At 40.5% G+C, this 24,494-nt stretch overlaps 2 protein-coding genes across 2 annotated transcripts; one reads left to right on the top strand and one right to left on the bottom strand.

Moving 5' to 3' along the window:
- The first annotated feature begins 1,044 nt into the window (after positions 1-1,044).
- zmat5 (zinc finger, matrin-type 5) lies at positions 1,045-4,318 on the top strand. Its single transcript, XM_084572354.1, has 6 exons — positions 1,045-1,269; positions 2,331-2,504; positions 2,790-2,852; positions 2,929-3,009; positions 3,304-3,412; positions 3,524-4,318. Exons 2-6 carry the CDS (start codon positions 2,378-2,380, stop codon positions 3,669-3,671), a joined length of 528 nt encoding a protein of 175 aa, XP_084428480.1. The 5' UTR covers positions 1,045-1,269; positions 2,331-2,377; the 3' UTR covers positions 3,672-4,318.
- A 4,731-nt stretch (positions 4,319-9,049) lies between these two features.
- cabp7b (calcium binding protein 7b) lies at positions 9,050-24,009 on the bottom strand (the record flags this gene model as incomplete). Its single annotated transcript, XM_084572862.1, has 5 exons — positions 9,050-9,177; positions 9,273-9,420; positions 9,654-9,766; positions 9,854-9,997; positions 23,901-24,009. 5 exons carry the CDS (start codon positions 24,007-24,009, stop codon positions 9,050-9,052), a joined length of 642 nt encoding a protein of 213 aa, XP_084428988.1.
- Positions 24,010-24,494: the final 485 nt, after the last annotated feature.

Here is a 24,494-nt window from a genome sequence, read left to right as displayed (position 1 = left end):
TCTACACAGTATACAGGTGGTCATAGTGTTATGCCTGATCACTGTTCAAAAGATTTATTTACTTAACTGACAAAAAGGCCACAAATATATATATTAAGTGTATTTTTTTTTTTTGTAAGTGCATGTATGTAAGGGCCTCTGCATTATGTAGAAACACCTCCATGTCCCTTTGCCAACAAAATTTAATTTGTATATGCAAGGTTCTTCACGCAGTCGTATTACATAACCAGGGTGTATAAAATTAGTAATAATGAACATTAAATACAAATGCTCATGGTTCCTATGATTTTAATAACTGCACTGTCATATGCAATAAGATAAATGAGTACTCGTTGAGACTTATAAGACGTGTGCACATGTTTAATTTAACAATTTACAATCTGTGAGGAGAACAAATGAATTACAGGTAAAAACAAGGAACGGGGATGAGGCGACAGGAACCATTGCTCCATCTTCATGGTGTTGTGGACTGGATCAGTCAGCTCCTACAGGTCCTCTGGTAGCCGCTGCTAGCCTGGTCATGACTTGGGGAACATTGTTCATGTTGACTGCTGCTTGATTCAAGGTGTTGGAGTCCCAGGAAGAATGGGTAATGGAAGTGTGACAACAGTTGCACTTCAGCCTTGTCTGACCCCGGGCCACGTCTTATTCCTCGCCTTGGTTCTCATAATTGCGTTTGACGTGTTTCCATAGTTTCTGTAATAAATGTCACGTTAGGATAAACACTGAACACGAACTTGCGAGATTTGTAAACAAGCATTAGAGTTATTAAAAGGAAGTTGCTAGTCGGCTTAGCGGGCAAGCTAACTTAGCTAATGCTAGCGAGCGCCGCTTCGCCCTTTGCTTACAAGGTCAGCGATAATAAAACACCAAAGAGCGCACTTACCCCGCTATTCATTTTCTCAAATAACGTGTCCCCGCCTTGGTCAAATACTCGTTCAAAGATAACCGCTCCAACCATGACGGTTACAGCGAAATGGGATGTTTTCCTGAAGAGGAGATTGTACGCAGACCTAGCCAGCGACATGTCGGCGGTTTAGTGAACACTGCGCATGAGCGGATGTTGTAGCGAGACACTTCCGTTTCCGCTTTTGGAACGTTAGTTGTTAGCATTGACTGTATATAGCTTGTCGGTTAGCAGTCAAGTAGAAATAATAAGCTTGCGAAAGGACCGCTCCTGATCCATAGGAAGCGTTCACGGTAGTATTTTGTAGCGTGCGGGGTCTTTCAGAGCAAATATCCCTGAGGAGGAAAGCAGTTTCGTCAATGGTACGCTTCACATTAATGCACACAAGTACTGGAAATGCTTTATTAGTGGGACAAACCGGATATTAGCTAACTATCCACATTTGTAGGGTGGTTTAGACGTGGATATCTTGTAATATTATTACAGGATTTGACAGGGAATATTTCTAGTATCACTGTGTCCGTTTAAATGTTAAATCTATTTGTAGCCTTGATGTCTACGGTACAAACAGTATAGCAGGAAGTCACATCTTTTCAAAATAAAACTAGTCTCAGGCGATGCAACTTCTAAACCAGTAGATGGCAGCAAAATAAATGCAACTGGAGAAGTATATACTGCATATAAACTCACTGGACAGTACATTAGGTACACACGTGGAGACTAATACTTTTTCATATAACAATCCTGCACTAAATCTTTGCTTCACGACTGGTTTAATGTTCAGTTTATGCTGAAACAGTTTAAGAAATGTGGTAATTCAACTGTATGATCATTATGGAGGATGCAATTTGCGTTGCTGCAAAACTGGATTGAATTAAAAACTAGTGTTATTTGGCCAACTGGAGTTTTTGAACGATTTAGAAACACGTGTCTGTACAACACAATAGAGATCAATAGTACTGCAAACTGCATCCTCCAGAATAAAAACACAGTTGTCATTTTATGAAAATGTTGAATACCATAACCTTAAGCTAAGCTAAGATTTAGTGCAAGACTGTTATACCACTAGCATGTCAAATTAATTAAGTGAGTGCATATTTCTAGAGTTATGTACATTTGCCATCATTGTTGCTAAATGACTTAGCACTGGGCTAGCTTAGCTGTCATTTAACAAGTCCAGCAAAAATGGAAGTTGTCTGGGCTTTTAAATTAAGCTTTGTGCTAAGGTAGATCTGGCCGTTGTGTCAAAACAAACACAGGTTTAGCAGAACACAGCTAATAGCAGGATAGAGCAACATCACTCGCCATCCTGTAGCTCAATGAGAATAAGCCAATATAGTTCTCATTTATTTTCATGGAACATCATTCATGATAAGTTGTCAGAAACACTATATATATTTTTTTTCTGTTAACTTTCTTTCAGGTATTAAAATAGTGACATCTCACTGGTCTGAACAAATAACCTGCACCATGGGGAGGAGGTACTACTGCGACTACTGCGACCGGTCCTTTCAGGACAACATGCATAACAGGAAAAAACACCTGAATGGTGTTCAGCATCACAGAGCTAAAAAAGCCTGGTTTGACCATTTTAGAGGTGAGACATTTGTTTTGAAGACCTTTGAGGAGTGGCAGCAGTTAAGGTCAACCTACATTTTATACAGAATGTCATGCCATGTGGTGTTTTTTTTGTGTTAAACTAGACAATAATCTGCTTGCTTGTATATATAAATTCAAGTTTATAAGACTGCTTTTGAAACTGTGATTGGAGAATGAAGTCCTTGCACCTCTCATCATAGCCGCATGGCTGTGTTTAACTGCGTATCATTTAGGCTGGAATATTATTTAACTTTATAGACACATAATCATTTCTTTTTCACAGACTTTACAGCAATCCTGTGTGACGAGCAAGCTAAGAAACCCTGCAGGAAGTTTCTCCAAAGAGGTAACAGAAACGGTCGGACTAAAAATGTATAAATAATTATTAATCAGAAACTCACAGTTGTAATTTTCTTTTTTAGGAATTTGTGATTTTGGCCCCAACTGCAGGTTTTCTCACATGTCCGAAGAGGATTTAGACATCTTAAAAAGACAAGTGGAAGGTAAGCTACAACCAGATGATGGTGCTGTCTGCCATGTGATAAATTTCAAGTGAATTTAGATTCTTAAAGCAAAGCACGGCGCATGTTTCAATACACAGCCCATTCACAATTCATAATGGTTTCAATAATAATTTTTTCATATTCATGTGAACATTTTGTGTTACTCTCTGAAATGCTCACCAGATTGCTGATGCCTCAAACACATTTGTTAGATGAGGAATGTTGAAGATGTTTCAAACTGTAATAAAAATGGTGTGTAAATAAAATAGTGATATTTATAATTTTCTTCCTCAGATGAGAACCAGCGGAGAGAGGACGCTGTTGACAGAATAAAGCCAGGGCGAAGTATAGAAGAATGGCTGTCAAGAAGGGAAAAGAAGCGATCTTCCCTCAGTAACAAAGGGTACGCACATTCATTTTTGATTTAATACCAAGTCCTGCACGGTTAGCGGTAATGAGTAATGGTTATACCCGTTGATTTGGTATTCAGCTGTTCAATTATTCATCTCTGCAGAGATCTAAAATCTAATGAAGACAGTGAAGAGGGTCAAGCAGAAAGTGACGTTCCTCCACAACTCCTCTCCATTCCTGACCTTCCACCCTCGCTCCTACCTCCTCCTCCGGGTGGATGGAGAGTCAACATGAACACTGAATGGGGCTGAGAGACTTTAACTGCGTGGTACAAATCACTGGATCACTGTTAATTTAATCGGGGTTTCAGATTTTCATTGACACTAAAAACTTGTTTCAATTTAGAAATAAAAAATGTCATTTTGCATATCAGTAGAAATATTAGTTTTATTTATTTAGAATCAGTATCTGAGATTAGCAGTAATAGACAGGTACTGGAAAGTAATCCTGACAGTGTTGTTAACTGGTGCACCAATGGCGTGCCTGGAGAGTAAGACTTCTCTAAGGAGTTGCGTTTGATGTCACGTAATCCCAAAAGGATTGCGTGATTTCAGAGCAGATTTTTTATTTTTTTTACTAAAATTCTATGTTGCAACACCAGGGGATTCCCGGATTTCGTCACTGCATTTTATTTCCGACACAGGAACTAGACACAATTTGAAACCCTAAATAGTAAAGATACTATGGATTAATAATTTTTTTTTATTGAGGCTATTCTTCTTTGCACAGGTTATAATTCTAATGAATATACTCCAGAAAAGGCATGTTCTATACCTTAAATATTTAAAGCAGAATCCTCATTAACGTGTTTTATCTGCTGTCCTGGTAAGGCTGGCTGTGCAAAAATGTCTTTATTGCGACTTGACCTGCGTACTCGACCAATTAAAGCTCCCCTATGTTAAGGAAATGAGCTTTTGTTTTAGTTTTTATCTTCTTTAGCCTAGGTTACAATGGAGCAGCCTTTATGAAAGGAGAGGAGACACCAGTGTTCCTCTAATATCAGAATAATAGCCCGATCTGAATGAAAATGCCTCAGGTAATTACCTCAGTCCAAAAGAACTAGCCTATTCAGAATGGCTTTTCAGTTGTTTTGTTTTTTTTGGCATTGTAAACCTTTGATAAAATGCTCCATAGGAAACTACATTGACTTAGTGACGACTCCACATTGGGCAGAACCACTTTGCACATACGTTCTGGATCATGTAAACACATATATTTTACCAGATCAACTAGTGTCCGTGTAAAACGTTTAAGCTAGGATCTCCAACCAGAAGGATTTAAGTTGGATTAAAGAATTATCGTCCATGTAAACGTAGCCAGTGCTATCCCACAGTGACGGGTGGTGCATTCACAAGCGCATGATCACAAGTTCATCATCATGGTCACAAGTTACCATTACATTTTCCGTCTGTTGCGTTAACTTCTTATGTTATATGTATTGAACTTTCAACAGTATGTTAAAAAATATGTTATTAACTAGATATTCTTTAAGCAGTCCACCTTCAGATACATTGTAGTTTTACCACATCAATCAATATTGGACACACATCAAGAATGTCCCCCGCTCCACTGGGGTCAGATTCTGTGTCCACCATCTTTTCCCATGTCTTTATGAATTCTCCTTTGCATTGTCCCTTGAATTGGAGTGACACATCTCCCATCTTTCCTCCCTGTTCTAGATAATAGTATCAGCTATTTGTGCGACTGTGACACCGTGAAGTGCAATATTCCTTTATAAGGTTCCTCCCATCCTCTAATTGGCAAGCAGAAAAACAAACAGCTGGCTCAGTTGTAATGCACTTGTTTTTTTGTTTTTTTTATTGGACTACATGCATCTAGACACCGCTTACATTAGTGTATAATTGATGCAGTAACCTCTACGTGTGCGGCAACAGTTACAGAAAGAAAACAGTGCAGGATATTGTCAATCTAAACATTCAAATTACAGGTAATGTCACACGTTAGGGTGGCACAGCAAATAATGCGTGGAGGTTTTAGAAAGGAGAGAGAAAGATGAAATAGAAATGCTTACTGTTTTAACCGATGAGTCATTTCGGTTAAAAAAAAAAAACAAACATTGTCAGTAGTGACACATTTTGTGTAATTGACTCTGTCTGAAGTTATTTCAGTAGCATGAGAGCGCAGTATTTAAACCTCCAAATGACAAAGGCACAGAACAGAAGACGTCTAAAATGAACAACAACAATTAAGACTATCAACAAAGTGCACATAAGTCTGCTCATTAAAACACCGTAACGTACAGAATAGGACACAATATTTTCTTATACGTCTTAAGATTTGGCACATGTACTATAATTTACATTCACACAAAACCCTTACCTTACATGATATGTTTGCACGAAGAGGTAATGTGATGTCATATATAAACGGTTTTTACACAAACAGCTTTACTAATACAAGATAAAATATTGTTTTTATTGCGAATGTGACTGCCGCCGTTTCGTACCTTCCCTCCTGCGGTATAGCTTTTTAAGATAAAAAGAGCAAGAAAAAATATATAGGATTTTGTAAAACCTGTCAGATTTGACAAATATTTGTTGAAGAAAAAACATTCTGAAAAATGAATCTCAACAAATCAGAAAAGTTAATGTAAGTGCATGGCCTTAATACACACAAGAACTTGTATCTGAATGTCCAGTACACCTGGAAATTATATGTATATATCAGAAATCTGATTATTTTTTTCCCCCAAAATTTTCTGTTAGTTTTTTACAAAACATTATGCTAACACTCTTAATAAAATCCCATAGATTTAATGTTATACGAGTAAGAAAATATAACCATGTTATTCTTTAAACAATATGTTGTTTTGGTGGTCCATGTAAAAGCCAGAAAACAACTTTTTTTCCCCCCATGATATGTCAAATTATTGTTCACAGCATACTGCAAAGTATTTTGATATCATCTGCACATCCACAAAAATAATAAAATAAAATAAAATTCGACATTTACAGGAAAATACTTTTTTTTTTTTTGCACGGATCACTTTACAAATTGCATAATTATTTGAACACATACGGCAGAAATCCAAAATTGGTCTCACTCACATTTATACATACATTTATTTCTAATTTAATGTACATGCATTGTACACTCATTGTTATAAATATTACTATTGATAGCTTTGTCTAACATCTAAACTATTTATTCATAGCTGACAGCTCAGATCACGTAGCTACTCAGATGTCTTTCATTGTGACTCATGCCTGTTATAAATGCACAGATTTGAATTATGCCGCAACGTTGTGCATGTATCACAGGCATACTGTGAATATAAAGCACGTACATCAGTTGTCTGCTGGTCAAGAGATCAATATTTTCCTCGGTGTCTGCGCTCTTTACAGAAATATCAGTGAACATGATCTTGATTAATATTTGTCAGAGGGGCTTTTGTGATTTTTCTTCTGAGCCATGCCTTTAATTGGCAGGTCGCTGTTCGCTTCAGAGTAATTCTTAAATCTACAGTTCTGTTTGATTTAGAAATCAATCCCGAGCTGCTGAGCCAAGAAGTCGCCCTCTGAGCTTCAAAAACAATGTAATTAATTCTTAGAAAACCGTGACATCTTTAGACATGGACTGTGTGGTTTTGCTGCCCCGTGGGGCTGACTGGAGTTCGTAGCATGTGGCTGAGGATCAGAGTCTGTGTCTGCACGTCTCCAATCCTTCTCTTGTCATCAGTGCTTGCTTTCTGGAGTGTTCCTGTGCTTGTTTACCAGTTTATTCCAGTTGGTGGGTATCTTGTACTCGTTACTGTAGAAAATTTGGGCGGTGGACTTTTTATTCTGTTCCATTCATGTGCCTTTAGTTCAAGCTGAGCAGGGATTAGCTGGATGAAATTTGTTGCATCTAACATAAGTAGCTAACAAATCAGTGCACCTGACAGGTTTAATCTGTGTGTGACTTCACAGTATGATCTGTTATAAAGCTACAGTCATGCTAGCAGCTTGGTGAGACTGCACTTGAGCTTGAAACTGCCTGGCTTTGTGCTACATGCTAATGTTAGCACTGCAACATTTTCAAGATATTTACAGTGTTAACATGCTAACGTTTAGGATGGACGAGGTGATGAGTCATTTGATATTTGTTATGATGTGTCACTAAACTAAAAAATTACCAAAAATATCAACCTCATGGTGGAAGAACAAAATCATAAATTCATTAGAACTCATCTTCTGAGGACCATGAACGTCTCGACCAAAGTGGTGGACTAACTAACAGTTGGCTGAGCGACAGGACTGACTAGGCCATCCCTGTGTTTTGTTAAAGGGAAATTACCGTTTCTTACAACCCTGACCTTGTTTCTAGCATAAAATACAATGATTTACTCATCCATATAACTTTGGTGTCGTTTGGAGTCGTTTGGACGATATGTAGAACCAGTGGAGCGCCGCGTATATCCATATAGTGGGAGTGAATGGGGCACCGAAACGCAGCCTCTAAACACATTACACATTAGATAACACATTATCTGCCGTGAAACTTGTTAATTTCACCAATATTTTGTTATGATACACTAGTGCTATTTCCTGTTGAGTCCGGAGTTACCTGTTATCTATTTGCAGACATGCAGCTGTTTGTTGTTCTTTGGCCAGCTGCTCCTCTCTCTGCCTTCGGATCTTCGCTGTCAACGAGCTCCTCATCCGTATACTCTGGCTCAACACAGTAAGGATGTCCATCATAAACAAAGTCGTCGTCCGCAACCTCAGAATGGGAAAAATATTCAGCCATGTTGCAAAAAACCAGCAGTAGCAAATTACAGGTAAATAAGTCGACCGTCATGGGTACGTGCGGCGCTCAGAGATGACATCATCCAGGTCAGAAGTTAGTAGGTCAATCTACAGATCTACAGATGATGATAACAGGTAACTCTGGACTCAACAGGGAATAGCACTAGCGTATCATAACAAAATATTGGTGAAATGAACAAGTTTCGCGGTAGATAATGTGTTATTTAGAGGCTGCGTTTAGGTGCCCTATTCACTCCCACTATATAGATATACGCGGCGCTCCACTGGATCTAAATATCGTCCAAACGACTCCAAATGACACCAAACTTATATATGTGTGTAAACGATTGTATTTTATAAGGTCCAGGTTGTAAAAAACGGTAATTCCCCTTTAAAGTGTATGTGAGTTGTACTGCTGGACAGAAAATCTTGACACACTACAGTGAACGGACAAGGGACACAGTGCTCAGTGATTTCTCCCTATGTTTTTAGCTAACCGTCTTTTGTATTGCTTTATTGCTATCATTGACGTTGTCATCATTTGGTTCACTCCCAGTTGGCAGCGTTCTCATCAACAACATTGACACAGCAGAGTTTCTATCGTCTAAAATATTTGAGTTAAAATCTGCTTTCCTGTCTAATTTCTTCAGCATTTGACTCTTGAGCTACTGTACTACTAGTTTTGAATTCTAATCAGCCCTTGAGATACCTTTCTGTTTCATTAGTGGTCATACAGAACCACTGCATGACGTAATCTCCTGCTGTGACAGGATCATTATGGGAGTCAGTGGGTGTCAGGTGAGTAAAACCAGAGATGATAAAGTATTTTGGTTAACATTTCCATTTTTAGCATCCGTCTGTTTCCAGTTGCCGACGTGCATTTACTTCATCCCCCTGCGGAGCATTTGATTTGCTGCGATGAGCATGACGCTGATGATGAATGCAATAGCGAAGGCACAAATCAGGCTTTTACGCACACATGTGTGTTTTTCCTGTTGTGTTGGGCTCGCTGTGGAGAGATATAGAAAGAAAAATGATCAGCACTCACGTGTGTCCTAACACGTCTGAGCAATGTGTGAAATAAAATCTTTGGTGGAGACATACTATCAATGTCCACGTGGGACTCTGGACTGTTCAGGTGGCTCTCCTCTGTCATGATGATGTTCTCAATGTCTTTCATAGTGAGGTGGTCGCGGAACGTGTCGTAGAGCAGTCTCTTGAGCTCGTCCACAGTCAGTTTCTGCATGTCGCACTGGGAACACGGGAAACAACAGGGACGTTCTAATTAGCAGAGTTAAAAGCTTCTGCCTTAATTCCCCTCAGAGTTACGTGCAATTTGCAGGTCAGCATTAAATAGTAGAGCATGTGTCTTCAGGGAAATCAGGCATTAACACGTTTGATTATGCAACTAAAAGCAGGGAATGAAGATTTTGTGCAATGAGTTGTTGATGAGACATGACTGATGATACCAGTGACGGCGAGTACCTTCCAAAAAACCGAATCGAAGTCTGCTCCGTGGAACTTATCAGGCATCCCAGCTGCAGAGAGTTTAGGGCCAAGCAATGTGACGAATTCTTCAAAGCCGACCTGGCCATCGCCTGACGAAACGAGCAGAAATACAAACATGTCACCGTACAGTACAGCCCACGTGTTGGATTATGTGCTGCGGAGAGACTGAGACGTACCATCCATGTCAAGTCTTTGGATGATAACCTCCAGTTCCACCTCATTGGGCATATAGCCCAGGGAACGCATGGCCATCCCCAACTCCTGCTTTGAGATAAAGCCGTTCCCATCTCTGTCAAATACTTTGAAAGCCTCACGAATCTCTGTGGGGAGGAAGGAGGCGCAGAATAAGCACGTTTATACAGAGATACCACTTTACAGTTTCACACCACGCGAGAAGGCTAAACACTTAGAAATATGTGAATTTTTATATAAAGAGTTTAAAGTAAAAGGAGAATTTCCAACAGTCACTTCGGGTTACAGCTTAAAAAGTATAATCTCTCTTCCATAGATATTTATGTTTTGAGAAAAGGGGAGCCGTAGCTGAATATTTGGTGTTTGAAGGGTGCAAACAGTTTAAAACTTTTTCTTCTTTCCATGAGCCCCGTTCCTTCACTGCGGTAAAACTGTGGTTTATTTTGAGTAAATCCCTGACACAACTACACACAGTGTCCCGCTGCCGTAGATGCTCGCCACTGCACTAAATCTGCTGCTGAACATAGACTCCAAAGGCACTATTTGATGCTGTTTTGGGCTGCCGTTACAGAGACTTTAAGTCTTAAGTATAAAACTAATTGCATTCATTTTGAGCATTAGACTTGGTGGGGAAGACAGAGTGGGTTTAGTTTTATTCACAGGACTTGTTAAGAAAGAAAAAAATAAATAAAAAAATCCCCAGCCTCAAAAAGATTATCTTGATAGAATTAGATTTTACTCCACAAAGTCAACTCCATCATGTTATTGATCTGGTGAAACCTTTGAAACTTTGGACGTCCCAGTCCTCAGTAAGAGTGCATGCACTGCATTTGAACATTTCAGGACAGATATGATGCTAGAGATTCCACTAATAATCAGAATAATACCTGAGCCAGAATAAAAATGCCACATATAACCACCACATGTAACAAACATTAGGAGACGTGACGAGAAACAACGAGTTGTACAAAGAAATGTTTGAGGTCTGATTCTATTTTAGCAATGGCGTTGAAAATGTGGGTCCACCGAAAGAATTCAATGTCAGTAAGCTTGAGGAGGAAAAACGCTTTAGGAGGGGATTGTATGGTGTAATCTCACTGGATCATTTTATTTATTGTCCGTGTACACCGATCAGCCACAGCATTATGACTACAGACAGGAGAAGTAAATAACATTGACCATCTTGTGACAATACAATGTTCTGCTGAGAAACGTTTGGACCTGGTACTGTATTGGTGTGGATGTTACTTAGACATGTACCACCCACCTAGACCAGACCAGACATCCCCACCCCATAGCAATGACACCCCTTGATGGCAGCAGCCATCCCCAGCAGGATGCAGCCTGACACAGGCACGCACACAAAAACAATTTAGGAACAACTAAAAAAAAAACATAAAAAACAGCACCAGGTGTTGGCCTGGCTACCAAATTCACTAGATACCAAACTGATCAAGTATCTGCAGGATGATTCCCAGAGGTCCCGCCCCTCAAGCCATAGGACCCAAAGGTCCCCCACTAACAATACTCAGTTGCCAGATGCCACAGGACACCCTCAGAAGGCCCATGAGTCACAAGGGAGACCTACACAATATTAGGAAGTTGGAATCTCTGACCAGAATGATTTCAGTTGGGTTGAAGGAATATTGTCCATGTATGTAAACACAGTCACTGATTGAGAGGCGTTCAGTTAGTCAGTTAACTGGTCTGTAATATATTTTTAAAGGATTTCCCACTGTGATCTTATGACTGCGACTTCTTTGCTTTTCTGACTTTCTCGTAAAACCTCCTTCAGATCCAGTAATTGCTAGCGTGTCCAATAGCCCAACTGCTTGTGACAGCAGGTAGCGAGCAGGTTTCATGTGCCGATAATTAAACACAAACTTTTGGTAAATAATCCATAAACACTGCCATTTGGCTCCTGTCCTCGCCCTGCATCACGGTATTCTGTTTGAAGTGGTGAAAAAGAGCGGTTGCACATCAAAGGTGCAGAACCTCGGTGGTTGTTTTTGATGTAGATCCTCAAGACTAGTCAACGCTACCTCAGAAGTCATGTGATCAGATAAAACAAGAAACAAAATGAAGTGGTAGCATTTATACGCCTATGAATAAAACATATTGACAGTGGATGCGGAGGAGGAAAACACTAGAATTAACAGACTGTGTCGTGAAACATCAACACAACCTAAAGCGTTAACTTATCTATATATTTTACTCTCTGCTAATCTAAGAGCTCTGATGAACTGATGAAGGTCATATGCACTGAAAGTACGTGATTGTGCCAAGTGCTTCAGTGATTGAGAAAACGAATTTACACGCACGTATGTGTCTCGGCAAACGTAATTTGTATGCAAGCTCCCAAGTGGCCAAACACCGGCCATCCATCTTGTGTACATGAGTGACTGCAGCTCATAAACTAAGACTCAAGTAGTGTCAGCCTACACTCCTGTGAGGAAATAAAAGAACCCGTTAGAAGAGGAAAGTCATCGACATGTAAATTGAGTTCCTCGCGGACAAGTGACACCGTCCACACAATATGCTGACATATCAGACGCCACATATTTGTCTAAATTACAGACAGCAGCGCCGCTTGAGCTTTCGCTATCTTCCTTAGGCACCATCCTAGATTCAATGTCGCGACCTCTGGTGCCAGTGATAAATAATGAATTCACTGAGCCAGCTGAGCGGTGGCTGGACTACTGATTGTTTCACACTGTGTGGAGTGGATATTAAATAAATAAATAAATAAAATTTAAAAATCCGCAGATGCAATCACAAGAGACACGAGTATGTGTTTACTTCGCCAAACAATTAGAATTAATTACAACAGATAATATGCAAATGTTTGCCTTTTTTCTTTGAACTCCGTGTTTTAAAATAGTTCACCGTATTCTCTCTCTCTGATATCCACTTTTATCCATCATAAATGTTGATTTTATTCTATATTGGTGAGGATTTAGACTTAACTCTGGCACATTTAAAGTTAACATTCACGGAGGCTGGTGAATGCACCGAGCAATGTTTTAATTTCCTGTGGGACGTCATTCTGATGCTCATTTTTACTGGAATGCAGAAGGCAGACACATGAACACCATAATACAGCGCAGCACCACCACCTAGAATTTAAATATCTGATACAGTCTCAAACAAAGGCAGTATTATACTTAATACTTTACACTATTATGAATTGATAACAATGCGCATTACACATCCTTGCAAACATATCAGCATAAAAGAGATCCAGGTAAACATACAGTTGCATCAGAAATATTAAAACCCTCCCCCAAGATTTTAAGGATTTATCAAAGAGCAAAATTCTGCTTTGGATGACTTCTTTATGAGTTGACTGATACAGAAACTCAACTCAGCCCTGCGATGGACTGGCGACCTGTCCAGGGTGTACCCTGCCTCTCGCTCGATGACAGCTGGGATAGGCTCCAGCAGACCCCGCGACCCTTAACAGGACAAGCAGTTACAGAAGATGAGTGAGTGGGTGAGTGAGTGAATGAGTGAGAGAAACTCAACTCAGAAAAAAAAACGTATATTTTAACCCCTATATAACAGTTTTTATGGCCTGAAGTAGAGTTGAAACCTAATTAAGCCACTGGGAACTATATAATTATCCTGTATTTGTTCAGCTATATATAACCCCCACACATGAACACATGTATTCAAGTTGCAATCATGGCAAAGACAAAGGAGCTTCCACAAAAGCTGAGAGAGGAGATTATTTCATCACACCTGAAGGGCCTTGGGTATAAGAGGATTTCCAAAGAATTTTACATTCCAACAGACACCATTGGGAGTATTATAAGGAAGTTTAAAACTTATGGAACAGATGCAAACCTGCTTGGCCGTGGAAGAAAGCCCAAAATTTCATCAGGGCGCCTGTGTGACTGCAAGACACCTACCGGATGATGTGATGAAGCCTGGTACAAGCGCTTCAGTGGCAACTATAAGACGTGCGCTGAATAAAGAAAGACTTCATGGACAGACTCCAAAACGCACTCTACTCTTGACATCAAAGGTGGACTAGAATATGCTAGAAGGACATTGGCTAAGACTACAGAGTTTTGGGAGACAGCTCTATGGACTGATGAAGCCAAAAGGCCAGGCTTATGACCGGAAGAATACCATCCCCATGGTCAAGCATTTACGTGGGTCAATAATGATGTGGACAGGAACTGGCAATCTTGATGGTGCACCTGGCCATTTTAAAGAAGAACGTGATGCCTCGTGTTGACAAATTAAACCTTGGTGATCATCGGACCTTCAAGCAAGACAACGATCCCAAGCACATCTCCGATTCAGCCAAAGCTTGGTTGAGAAAAACATCCTGGAAACGTCCTGGAGTGGCCTTCTCAGTCAACAAATTCAATGCGATTGGAAATCTTTGGTGGGATTTCAAGAAGGCGGTTGCAGCACGGAGGAGCATCAATCATCACAGAGCTAGAGGCGTTTGCACGTGAAGAATGGGCAAAGATTCTGATCGAAAGGCGTAAGAGGCTTGTCGGCACCCACCGAATGGATGCTCCACAAAATACTGGAGCCGGGGGTTGAATAATACTGCACATGTGTTAAAAGAGTTACATTTTTCATTTCATTCTACTTCTATTGTCAAAGTTTAATGATTTTCTTTTGTCATTTATTGTCATTATCTTTCCTCCACATCACTATCGTATCTCTTGAGGTGAGGGGGTTGAATATTTCACATTGCAGCTGTAACTACAGAGAGAAAACTCATGATACGTAATAATAGCAAACGCTTAAAACTGCATTCAAAGTGCTTTGTTTCCACTGTGAGTCCTCGATCAGAGAATCAAAGTAACCTTGCGCTGCTGTGAGGATTAAACTTCTCTGTTATCTAAAGCCAAAGCCAGGTCATGAAAATCCCTGTACTGTATGTAGTCACAGAAAAAAAAATAAAATGAATTTTGCGTTTCCCTCTGCAGCCGGAGAACAGTTTCAGAACGATGTTAACTATTCATATTAGCGTGAAATTGCTAATGAATGTCGTGAAAATACTGTAAAAATGTCATTGTGTGTAGTGTCTTTGCACTGGCTGAAAAACTGAGTCAAGTCAAATGTAAAACACATGGACATTGGGGACTGGGAACATCTATTTGCCCTAAACCTCATCCTGTATTACTAATGTGACTTGAGGTGAAAAAATGGGGAAAGCATATTTCATAAAATGCACAAAAAATAATACATTAAATTCCCTTTTGAGTTGACAGGAACAGAAGTGGTATGACCAGTTGAACAAATTGTTCCACTCAGAGACAAAATGAAATACTGACTGACAATTTCATGGCAAAGTTGGACCAACAGCTGTCAACAGAAACCTGATGCTGGCTGTTATCTGGACGGGCTTGTTGATATGTTGATCTTCAGTGTAAGCGCTCAGATTATTTGATGTGCGGTTTGATTAACGCCTTTGTCTGTCATTCATCAAGCAACCCTGATCCCAAACTCATTGTTTAAAGACTAAACCTTTCGAAAACGTAACAAATGTACAGTATATAAAACGGATACCCTTAGCTGATGTGTCTCAAACATCAAAAAGGATTTCTTTTTTTTTTTCCAATACTGAGATCTGAGGTCGGGACTTAAAAGTCTCCTGACCTTCCAAGTGAACTAAAACAGAACATAAAGAACAACTGGTCCTGCTGACCTTTCTATCCGACTGACCGACCGACCGACAGGCTGATTCATGCTGGCCGTTAGCTAAAAACATCCATGAAAATGGTCCGTGACGGAGGCTGGAGCCGCTGCTGCACGCTGGCAGAGTGTCAGTGCCGCTGGCAGAGGCAGAAAGCCACAGAAGCTCTCCTAACAAAATCACTGAGGAAATCCCTTTTTCATTTTTGGGAGCTAAATGTAGAGCACCGGCGGACCCGGCCTTTGGAGTAAGGCGACACTCTTGTGAATCGTCTACATATCCCAAGTGTGTCGCTTGCGTTTCAAGAAAAGTTAACCAGACATTTCTGATTTCTGTACTGTGCACTAGGTGTTGCGTTTTAAAATCAATACTTTCTGACTTTTTCAACTCTTGTCACATTCATTTTAGAAGCACACTGTGAAGTCACATTTGCCCTCTTTACAAGCTCTATAACCGCGAGGTTTCGCTACGGTGTTCAGCCACTTGTTTCCAAAATCAGGGTGACCAACAGGTCCATCAATATCCCATCTCTGCTGTGTCACAGCTCTCCTAGCTCCTTGCTAGCTTACTGGTTACACACCACTGCAGAAGATCTTCTCAATTTGTAGTGATATATATATAAACATCTGTGCGCACCAAACATTTGATAGTTGATTGGGATTCTACAGGTAAAACTATGTGACTAGCATGTATGCCTCTAATTCTCTCCTTACCTCCCTTCTCCTCTATCTCACCTGTCTCTCTACCCAGTTGGTCACAAGCAGATGGTTTGAGCCGGGTTCTGCCCAAGGTTTAGGAGTTTTAGTGTTTGCTCTGGGAGTGTCAGGCAAATTGTTATTGGCAATGGAAAAATAAAATAAAATAAAAATTAATTGAATTTTTCTCGGGAGACCACTTTTGGCCGGTCCAACTTTGTGAGCCACTTCCTGGGTAAACAAACTAATATGTTTTATTTTTCATTTTAAAAGAGGGCACTTCTGGATTCTTCTCATACAACTGAGAGGATGCTGTAAAACAAGTGCTGCCTTGTGAACAAAAGACCAAACAATGTTATCCTTGAGTACAAGCATCCACCTTGTGCAAGCCTATCACCACCACCGAGAGGGCCCCGCCGTGATTGTCCAATTCAAAAACACCCTCTTCACCTTCAGTAACGATCATGACATTGAACAATACGATAATAGAGTTGCTGCAGCGGGAGGTAGATGAAGAGTTCTCGTTGCTCCACGGGAGCAGAGGAGAAGAGGGGGAGTCTTCGGGCATCCAAAGCTGCTGCACGAGCATGACTTCACGCTTCTAACAACAGGTTTCATCTCATGACCGTCACCACGCTATTAAAGCAAATGTTCTCAGATTTTAGGTGAATCTGTTTTTTTATGTGTCCAGCCACATTGAGAGACTTTAGGGAGGAAAAAGGGAGACTCAGACCCTCCCACTAATTAGTGATCAAACAGGATCTTCTGTGTCCGTCTGAGATGGAGCCGCTCGCCGGGATGAAAGGGATGTAAATAAATCAAATCCTAAGTTATGTGCATTTCTACAACAGCAACCTTCAGAGGTGACAAAGCACAAAGAAAGTCACTTGCCCTAATTGAGACGCTCCATTTAAAAGTAAACGTCTCAGAGCTCGTTCCGTAGATCGGGAACACACGGCGGTTTGCTCATCAAAAGGCGGCTTACTGAAAATTGGTTAGAGGATAGAAATATTCAGGCGGAGATGAGTCAGACCCTTTTCATTAAATAAGAGCCCCTCCCAGGTGGATACATCAATAACAGCAGGAAGACACCCTTGACATCCTTTCTTTCTGATGATGAAAGGCGGGAAAACACGTGAATCGTATTAAAGTGGCTGAGCTCTACTAATGCACTCTCAGCAGAATGAAAATAGGTCCACGCATACAACTGATATTAGAGGTAAAAATAACTTTTAGTTCTGTAACAAATCCATAACAGTGAATTAAGGTGCTGCTTAAATGGTGTATTGATTTCCTAATTTGCACAGACCATAATTTCCTCTGTAGGAGGACCGGCCTTTTGCAAAATAATTACAAACATGCCTTAATGTGCAGTGGATGTAGGGGCTGTTAAAGGACACACATATTCTTGTTGTGTGTTCAGTTCCTGTGTGTGGTGACGGAAAATACAATGTGACAATGACGCAGGAGGGTTTGATACACTATCATTTGTTGTCTTACAATAAGATACTCGCATATCGGCGATCATGCATAACATTATGACCACCTTCCTAATATTGTGTAGGTCTCCCTTGTACCTCCAAAACAGTTGTGACTCATCAGAGAATGGACATGGACCTTCTGAGGGTGTCTTGTGGTGTCTAACAACAGGATGTTGTTAGTGGGGGCCTTTGGGTCCTATGGGTTGAGGGGAGAGGCCTCTGTGGATCATCCCACGGATACTTCATCAGTTTGGGAAGTTGTTCCTAAACTGTGTCTGCAACTATGGGGTGGGGGTGCCTGGTCTGGTCTCCTCCAGGTGGGAGGTACATGTCTAAGTAACATCCTCACGGTCCAAAAGTTTCCTACCAGAACATTGTATTATCACAAGATGGTCAGTGTTATTCACCTCTCCTGTCAGTGGTCATAACGTTGTGGCTGCACAAGACCTGCACCTAAAAGAACCCCTTCTATAACTTGAAGACAAGGTGTGTGCTGAGCAGGAGTCCTGTGATGTGTGGTTTTATTAGCTGCTGTCGCTGTTTTGAATGGACAAATCAGATGATGTATCACTCGTGTAAACAGCCCAGATTTGTGAGCTTTACGCGCCGTTTTATTACATGCAGTGGTTTACGTATCTTTAGAAAGCTGCAGTTGCGTGACGGATTTCTCGCCATAAAATACCGCGGAGTGGATTTAAGAGTAAACAGACAATATTTATGTTCTTCCTCTGGCCCGCGCCGCGTCTCGTTAAGTCGCGTTTGCGTTTTGTTGAGAGTCTGTCCACATGTGTTCCAATTAGACGGATGCACGGCCTTCTGACATTATCAACGGGGACCTTTTAGCTGATCTTCATGCATAACTTGACCCGCGGCTCCACTCCCATCTGAGTGACAGTGGAGGATAGTGGGAACATAGAGTTTATATTTATATAGTGATCATTTGCTTTGTGTCCAAGTGTTTCCCGCTCCGGCACGATGATGTAAATGAAATATGGCTGCTGTCGACTGGGCAGACAAGGGGAGGGTAAGGACACGGTCTTGTAATTAACATATTGTAATAGTGTTGTTGTTTGAAACTGTGATTATATCTTGATGGCAACAGCAGTAATGATGAAACATCTGCACACGGAGGACATAAGTCTTAAAGCTTGGTTTGTAGGGATGTAAGGCATGTAGGCAAATCCACAATGAACAGAGAAGAAGACATGAATGTTATACAGTACAGACTAAAGTTATAGATCACTGACAGCTGCACACACACAGTCCAGTGCTTACGCTATTGCTGCAAAATGTTCTCCATTTGTGCCCACAAAAGAAGGCAGCTTTGCATACAAAGTGGAAGATGGTCTGCACTCCACTACAATGCCCAATGTCTGGGGGATTTTCCCGTTGGCTGCGATCTATAAATATTGTTTACGTCCTCTGTCAGCGGTGCGCCGAGGAGCGGTACAAGCTCGCGGAGACCTCCAAGAGTGTAACTGCCGGGAACCCGCGGCTGTTCAGCCATAAAACGAGAGTCTTATCTGTGCCGCCACATGTGTAGTTAAAGTATCTGCTGTTTCACTGTAAGTTATGGGCTGTGTTTTGGTAGCGTAAGATCCCGGCTTTTATACAGCGTCATGAGAACTATTATTGATATCTGATCTCTATTATCAGTCTAATCCATTAAGTCTACAGTACAGTTAATGTAATGGCAGTTACCTCATACATATCTACCTTCACACATGATTAGAAATGACTTTGTATGGATTTAAGTGTGTTATTTTTCAATGAAAATGAGACATGTCATTGTCCATTAGTCAAAGTATCATGGGTGTATTGAGTTAGTTCTGTCTGTCATGCATAATGGACTAAACTTGGCTCTGGACCTGAGTATTAATATAGTGCTTATTAAACGGGAAGCCACTTGGCGCAGGTTTACGTCCACATAGACATTCATCAAGCGGTATTTATTGTGTTACACGGCATAAACACACACATGACATGATTAATATAGCCATCTCCATTAACACAAACAGCCCGTGCGGCTTACGTAGCATACAGTATGTGTAAGTTGTGATAGATGAATGGGCTTTCCATTACACAGCCTCACAGACAGGTAGTCATAAACAGCATAAATCCCAAGGTTAAGGTTTCAGAATATAGTGTAATTACAAGTTAAATTAATGAGGATTTAAAGGGGTCGAAAAAGTTCAAACATAAAAGCGTGTGTGCTGATTTTTAAGAGGCAGGAGTAGAATTGCTTTTTACAAGGGTGAAGGTTTGAGTATACACCAGGGTTTTTGACAAAGCGTGACACAAGGGCAAAGGGAAGGGCAGGAATCCTCGCCACTGACCCTGCCCACCTAGACAACCATCTGTTCGAAAAACATCCCCTGGAAACTCCAGATCCATTAAGGGCTGCGGCTACTTTATCAGCCTCCCTAAAGCTCACCCCGACGTGGACAATGTCCCCTCTGTTCAGCGCAGTGCAAGTAAGTGTCCTTAATCTCCACAAACACCGAAGCCAGTCTCCAATTAAGTGAGGATCAATATATTGCATGTACGATTGTGATCCTAATGAAATACGCCGGCAGGATTATGAAGATTTACGCATAATCTCTGTTGAGTATATCACTGGAATAATTATCTGTGTTGGTTAATTCATTCGGTTTAATCATTAATTTAAGCGTTAAATGAGCCAATAAATAAGTCACATTAATTTGTTTAATGAGCAAAATCACAGGAAATTAAGTCATCTTTGGTGGTACCTAAGTCTTGTACAGACAAAATCAAGTGTTAGTTTTATTCTACACATATAAAAACTCTGCATTGTCAGTTAGTTTGATAAAGTTGAGTAGAGCTCCTAAAACAGCCTCTTGTGGCCATTTGAGAAACTGCAGCTCAAGACACTGAACCAAATCAGCTAACGGTCTCAAGAAGGTTGGTATCTGAATATTTACTCATCTTTAAAGGTGGGAGATAGAAATATGACATATACAAAAAAAAAAAAAAATGGTAGAATCTACTTTTTTTATCTTGACTGCTCATTATTTTTCAAGGTATGGCTAATTTAAAGGGGAACTACAACCTGGACCTTATATCTGGCATAAAGTACGATTGTTTAATCACCCATATAACTTTTGTGACATTTCTAGTCAGTTGGGAGATATTTAGATCTGCGTATATCCATATAGTGGGAGTGACTGGGGCACCGAAACGCAGCCTCTAAATAACGCATTATCTGCCGCGAAACTTGTTCATTTCACCAATATTTTGTTATCGTACACTAGTACTATTCCCCATTAAGTCCGGAGTTACTTGTTATTGTCATCTGAGCTCTGTAGATTGACCTACAGACCCCGGACGATGTCTTCTGACTTGGATGATGTCATCTCTGAGCGCCGCGCGCACCCGCTACGGTCGGCTGCGTTTCGGTGCCCCAGTCACTCCCACTATATGGATACATGCAGATCTAAATATCTCCCGATTGACTACAAATTACACAAAAGTTATATGGGTTAGAAAACGATCGTATTTTACGCCAGAAATAAGGTCCAGGTTGTAAAAAACAGTAGTTCCCCTTTAAGCAATATTGCATTTCGCTAATGCGTGTACATAAGGGAAGCTTAATTTCTATGAGCGGCCGAATTTGAGAAGAACTTTTAAAGTGCTGCTAGGAGCTCAGAGCATTGTGTCCTTTTCTTTCTCTGTGCTATTGTAAAGTGATATTATGGACATTTTGATTACCAGCCACAGATCTAAGACTTAACTTTACCTTTCCTTTAGTAGTCAACACATTTCATCTCGGAGACCCTTGGAAACTCTCATTATTTTCTCATAACTTTCTTCCAGCTATAATCTGTGACTCCACTCGATGCTGAAACTCTTTAGTTTTTGTTTATCTGGGGCAGTTTGTACCGTGTAAAGTCCACTGTGTAACACATATGCATGATATGCAAGATCTTTTTTTTTTGCCTCTGTGAATACCAACCCACAGCATGTCTCTGCCAAAATATCACCAAGAAAAAAAAAACCCTGTTGATTTATTGATGCATATTTCAAAATTTTCATCCAATTAGTTTGTCTAGTGTTCATGAGCTGATGAAGAATATACAGTATACAGTATGATAGGCTAAGTTAACGTAATCATGTGATCAGTGTCGTTAAGAATAGAAGGATGGTTCAAGTTAAAAATACTTATGCTCCACATTAAAATTAGTTATTATCGGTAAGGCGTTATGAGAGAATAATAATGATCCTGTACAAAATGTTAATATGATTTGCTGTGAAATTCATTCGGGGTGACTGACACCCCCTGAATCACAGATGATTCTACTCATGTCAAATTACTTTGGGAGTATACGTATGTATGCACACTGCATAGAAAAAGCTATTATCATGAATATGATTATGCAGAGTAATTACATGAGCAATCGGGGGAACTTGTGCCCTGCAGTAATTAAAGATTGTGCGGATGAAACAATATGTGTAGGCTGATTTTCAGTGTTCTGTGAAAAAAAGGAGCGATTTTAATTCAGAGGCGCCGGACTGCAGCACTGTTTACAGATCAACAGCATTCATTTGCTGCAGCTCCCACACTGTGGTTGCAGTATGAGGCGGTGCAGCAGCAGTGTAAAGAGTAAGTGGGAGGTTGTAGATTCAAACCTTCAGACTGGCTGAGGGTTTGTAAATGTGAGAGGTTAATCTGAAACTCCTTTATCCCTCGACAACTACAAGGGAAGTGCTCTTTAACACACTTCACCTGCCAGTGGTGCTGCAAAAGACAGAGTGCTGTTTACTCTGGCCACTGCTGAGGTGCGAGGCCATGTAAATGTAGCAGTGCATTACATGCTCAGTGAATCTTCCCTGGGTAAATGCATTAATGGCTGAATGGTGTCTGACTGAATATTTAATGACTCTCGATTGCTAAACAACAATTTGAAAGGAGTCCTCCATTACCTGAAAAGCTGTATCATCACTGAAGGCACAGCATGCATCATGCAACACTCCCACTTCCATTTTGCTGTTGTTGTAATTATTATTTTCAATAGCCAGCCGTTTAATTAAATTTACATCCTCATTGCAGATAGTGAATTTTCAATGTCAAATGAGTGGCTCAAAGCAAGGGCAGGCAGCAACTCGTGGGCCTGGGCAACCTAAAGACAGAAGAAGGGGAAATGGAATTCCCTTTGCACAAAAGACTTCGTGATATCACATCTGATCTGACTTATCTCTTCATTGTAGTCTGCCTGGCTTTGTTCCAAACCACTGCCAGCTGTGCTTTCTCATTGTGAGGACTGTTTGCCTAAAACAAAACCTCAGTTTTTAACAGCTATGCACCACAGTTACAAAGGAAAAGAGTGAATTTAATGCTCCAGTGATTCTTTTCGGCGGCCTATATAAGTACAGCATCGATGGCAGTTTTTAGTTATTAACGACAAAATGAAAAGACATCAAAGACGAGAAGATGTAATTTAAACCTTAGAATCAATCCATCTTTTATCATTTTTCATCAGACTTTGATTGTGCTGAAATATTATAGCAATCAGCAATTTTACACTTGTAATTGATTTTTCCTTTTATCGCAGTTCTTTTCTCCATTTGAGGCTCCTCTCTTTTTTGGAGAAGGGCTGGAGTGATCTTTTTCAGGTTGGTGTTTTTGTAAAAGCAGAGATTACCTACACTAAGTGCCATTAATCCTCATAGGTGCCATAGATATAGCCGGGAAATATAACACAGTAATGTATAAGCATGCTGCACAATATGTTGTGTATTATATACTGCAGAATATTAATTAGCGGTGTACTACAACCATTAGAGAAAGACTTGCATTTTTGTTGATGTAGCCACAATAAAAAAGCAGCAGATTAAGTTATGAATTCATTTTGTGCCAAAAACCAGAAGCAACATAACGCAAAGAAAGGTCAATTGAAGAGATGAAACTGTGACCACAGAGCGTTCAGCTTGTCTGTGCCTCTTCTTCCAAAGGTTCAGCAGTATAGATATTGTACCATAACGTAGAACACCTGCACGGCTGAACCTTTCACCAGTTTCATTTAATATTTGTGGAAAATGAAAAGAAGCGCACACGGACAGGAGCTCTCCGGGGTCCTGAACTGATTTGGCCGTTGCATTCAGATGTGACAGCTGTTAACATCACAACAACAGGCTGCGAGCACAATCCAGCCAAGCAAACAAGCAAAAGTCTCACCTTCCACTTCATCTTCAGGCAGGTTAACAGGGGTCCGGTATGAGAGGATATCTGGAATAGTGCAAAGTCCCTTGTACATGAACCTGGTGGTCACAGCACGCACTGGCATTTCTGCGAGGGAAAAGCAACAACTGTGTCGCGATCTTCATATAGCCTAGCTCTCCGGAGTTTTGGCAGACCCTTTGCTACTGTCCTTGATATTTTTAGACAAAATCCCAGACAAATGAAACAGGGAAAACCCCTCCGCAAACTTCAGACCTCGTCGTATTTTGGATATTTTCGATAATGCTATAAATATGAGTACAATCACCTTGCACTGGGCGTGCGTCTTCACCCGAGAATGCAGATACTAAATCGCCTTTGGTTTCAGTGCATAGCCCGTGGCAGCCTACTGTAACCAGGATATGAAGCAAACAGGCAATGCCATTTCGTAAAATGACATGTAAAACTTTTACTTCACAGCCTGTTGAGCTAAGCTCGAGTATCTCTGGAACGCTTTACGCACGTCTCAAATGGTCATTCAGATATTCACGTTAAAATCTAGATCCATTCAATCGCACAAGCATGTTGCTTTGTCAATCTTCTGGATCCTTT

The sequence above is a fragment of the Chelon labrosus genome (genome assembly GCF_963514085.1).
Source record: "Chelon labrosus genome assembly, chromosome: 22".
Lineage (NCBI taxonomy): Eukaryota > Metazoa > Chordata > Actinopteri > Mugiliformes > Mugilidae > Chelon > Chelon labrosus.
This window is presented reverse-complemented; position numbering and strand designations above follow the sequence as displayed.

Coding starts and splice junctions, on each gene's coding strand:
- zmat5 (XM_084572354.1), top strand. CDS start 2,378: ATGGGGAGGAGGTACTACTGCGACTACTGCGACCGGTCCTTTCAGGAC. Junction 2,505..2,789: donor CTGGTTTGACCATTTTAGAG/GTGAGACATTTG, acceptor TCTTTTTCACAG/ACTTTACAGCAATCCTGTGT. Junction 3,413..3,523: donor TCTTCCCTCAGTAACAAAGG/GTACGCACATTC, acceptor TCATCTCTGCAG/AGATCTAAAATCTAATGAAG.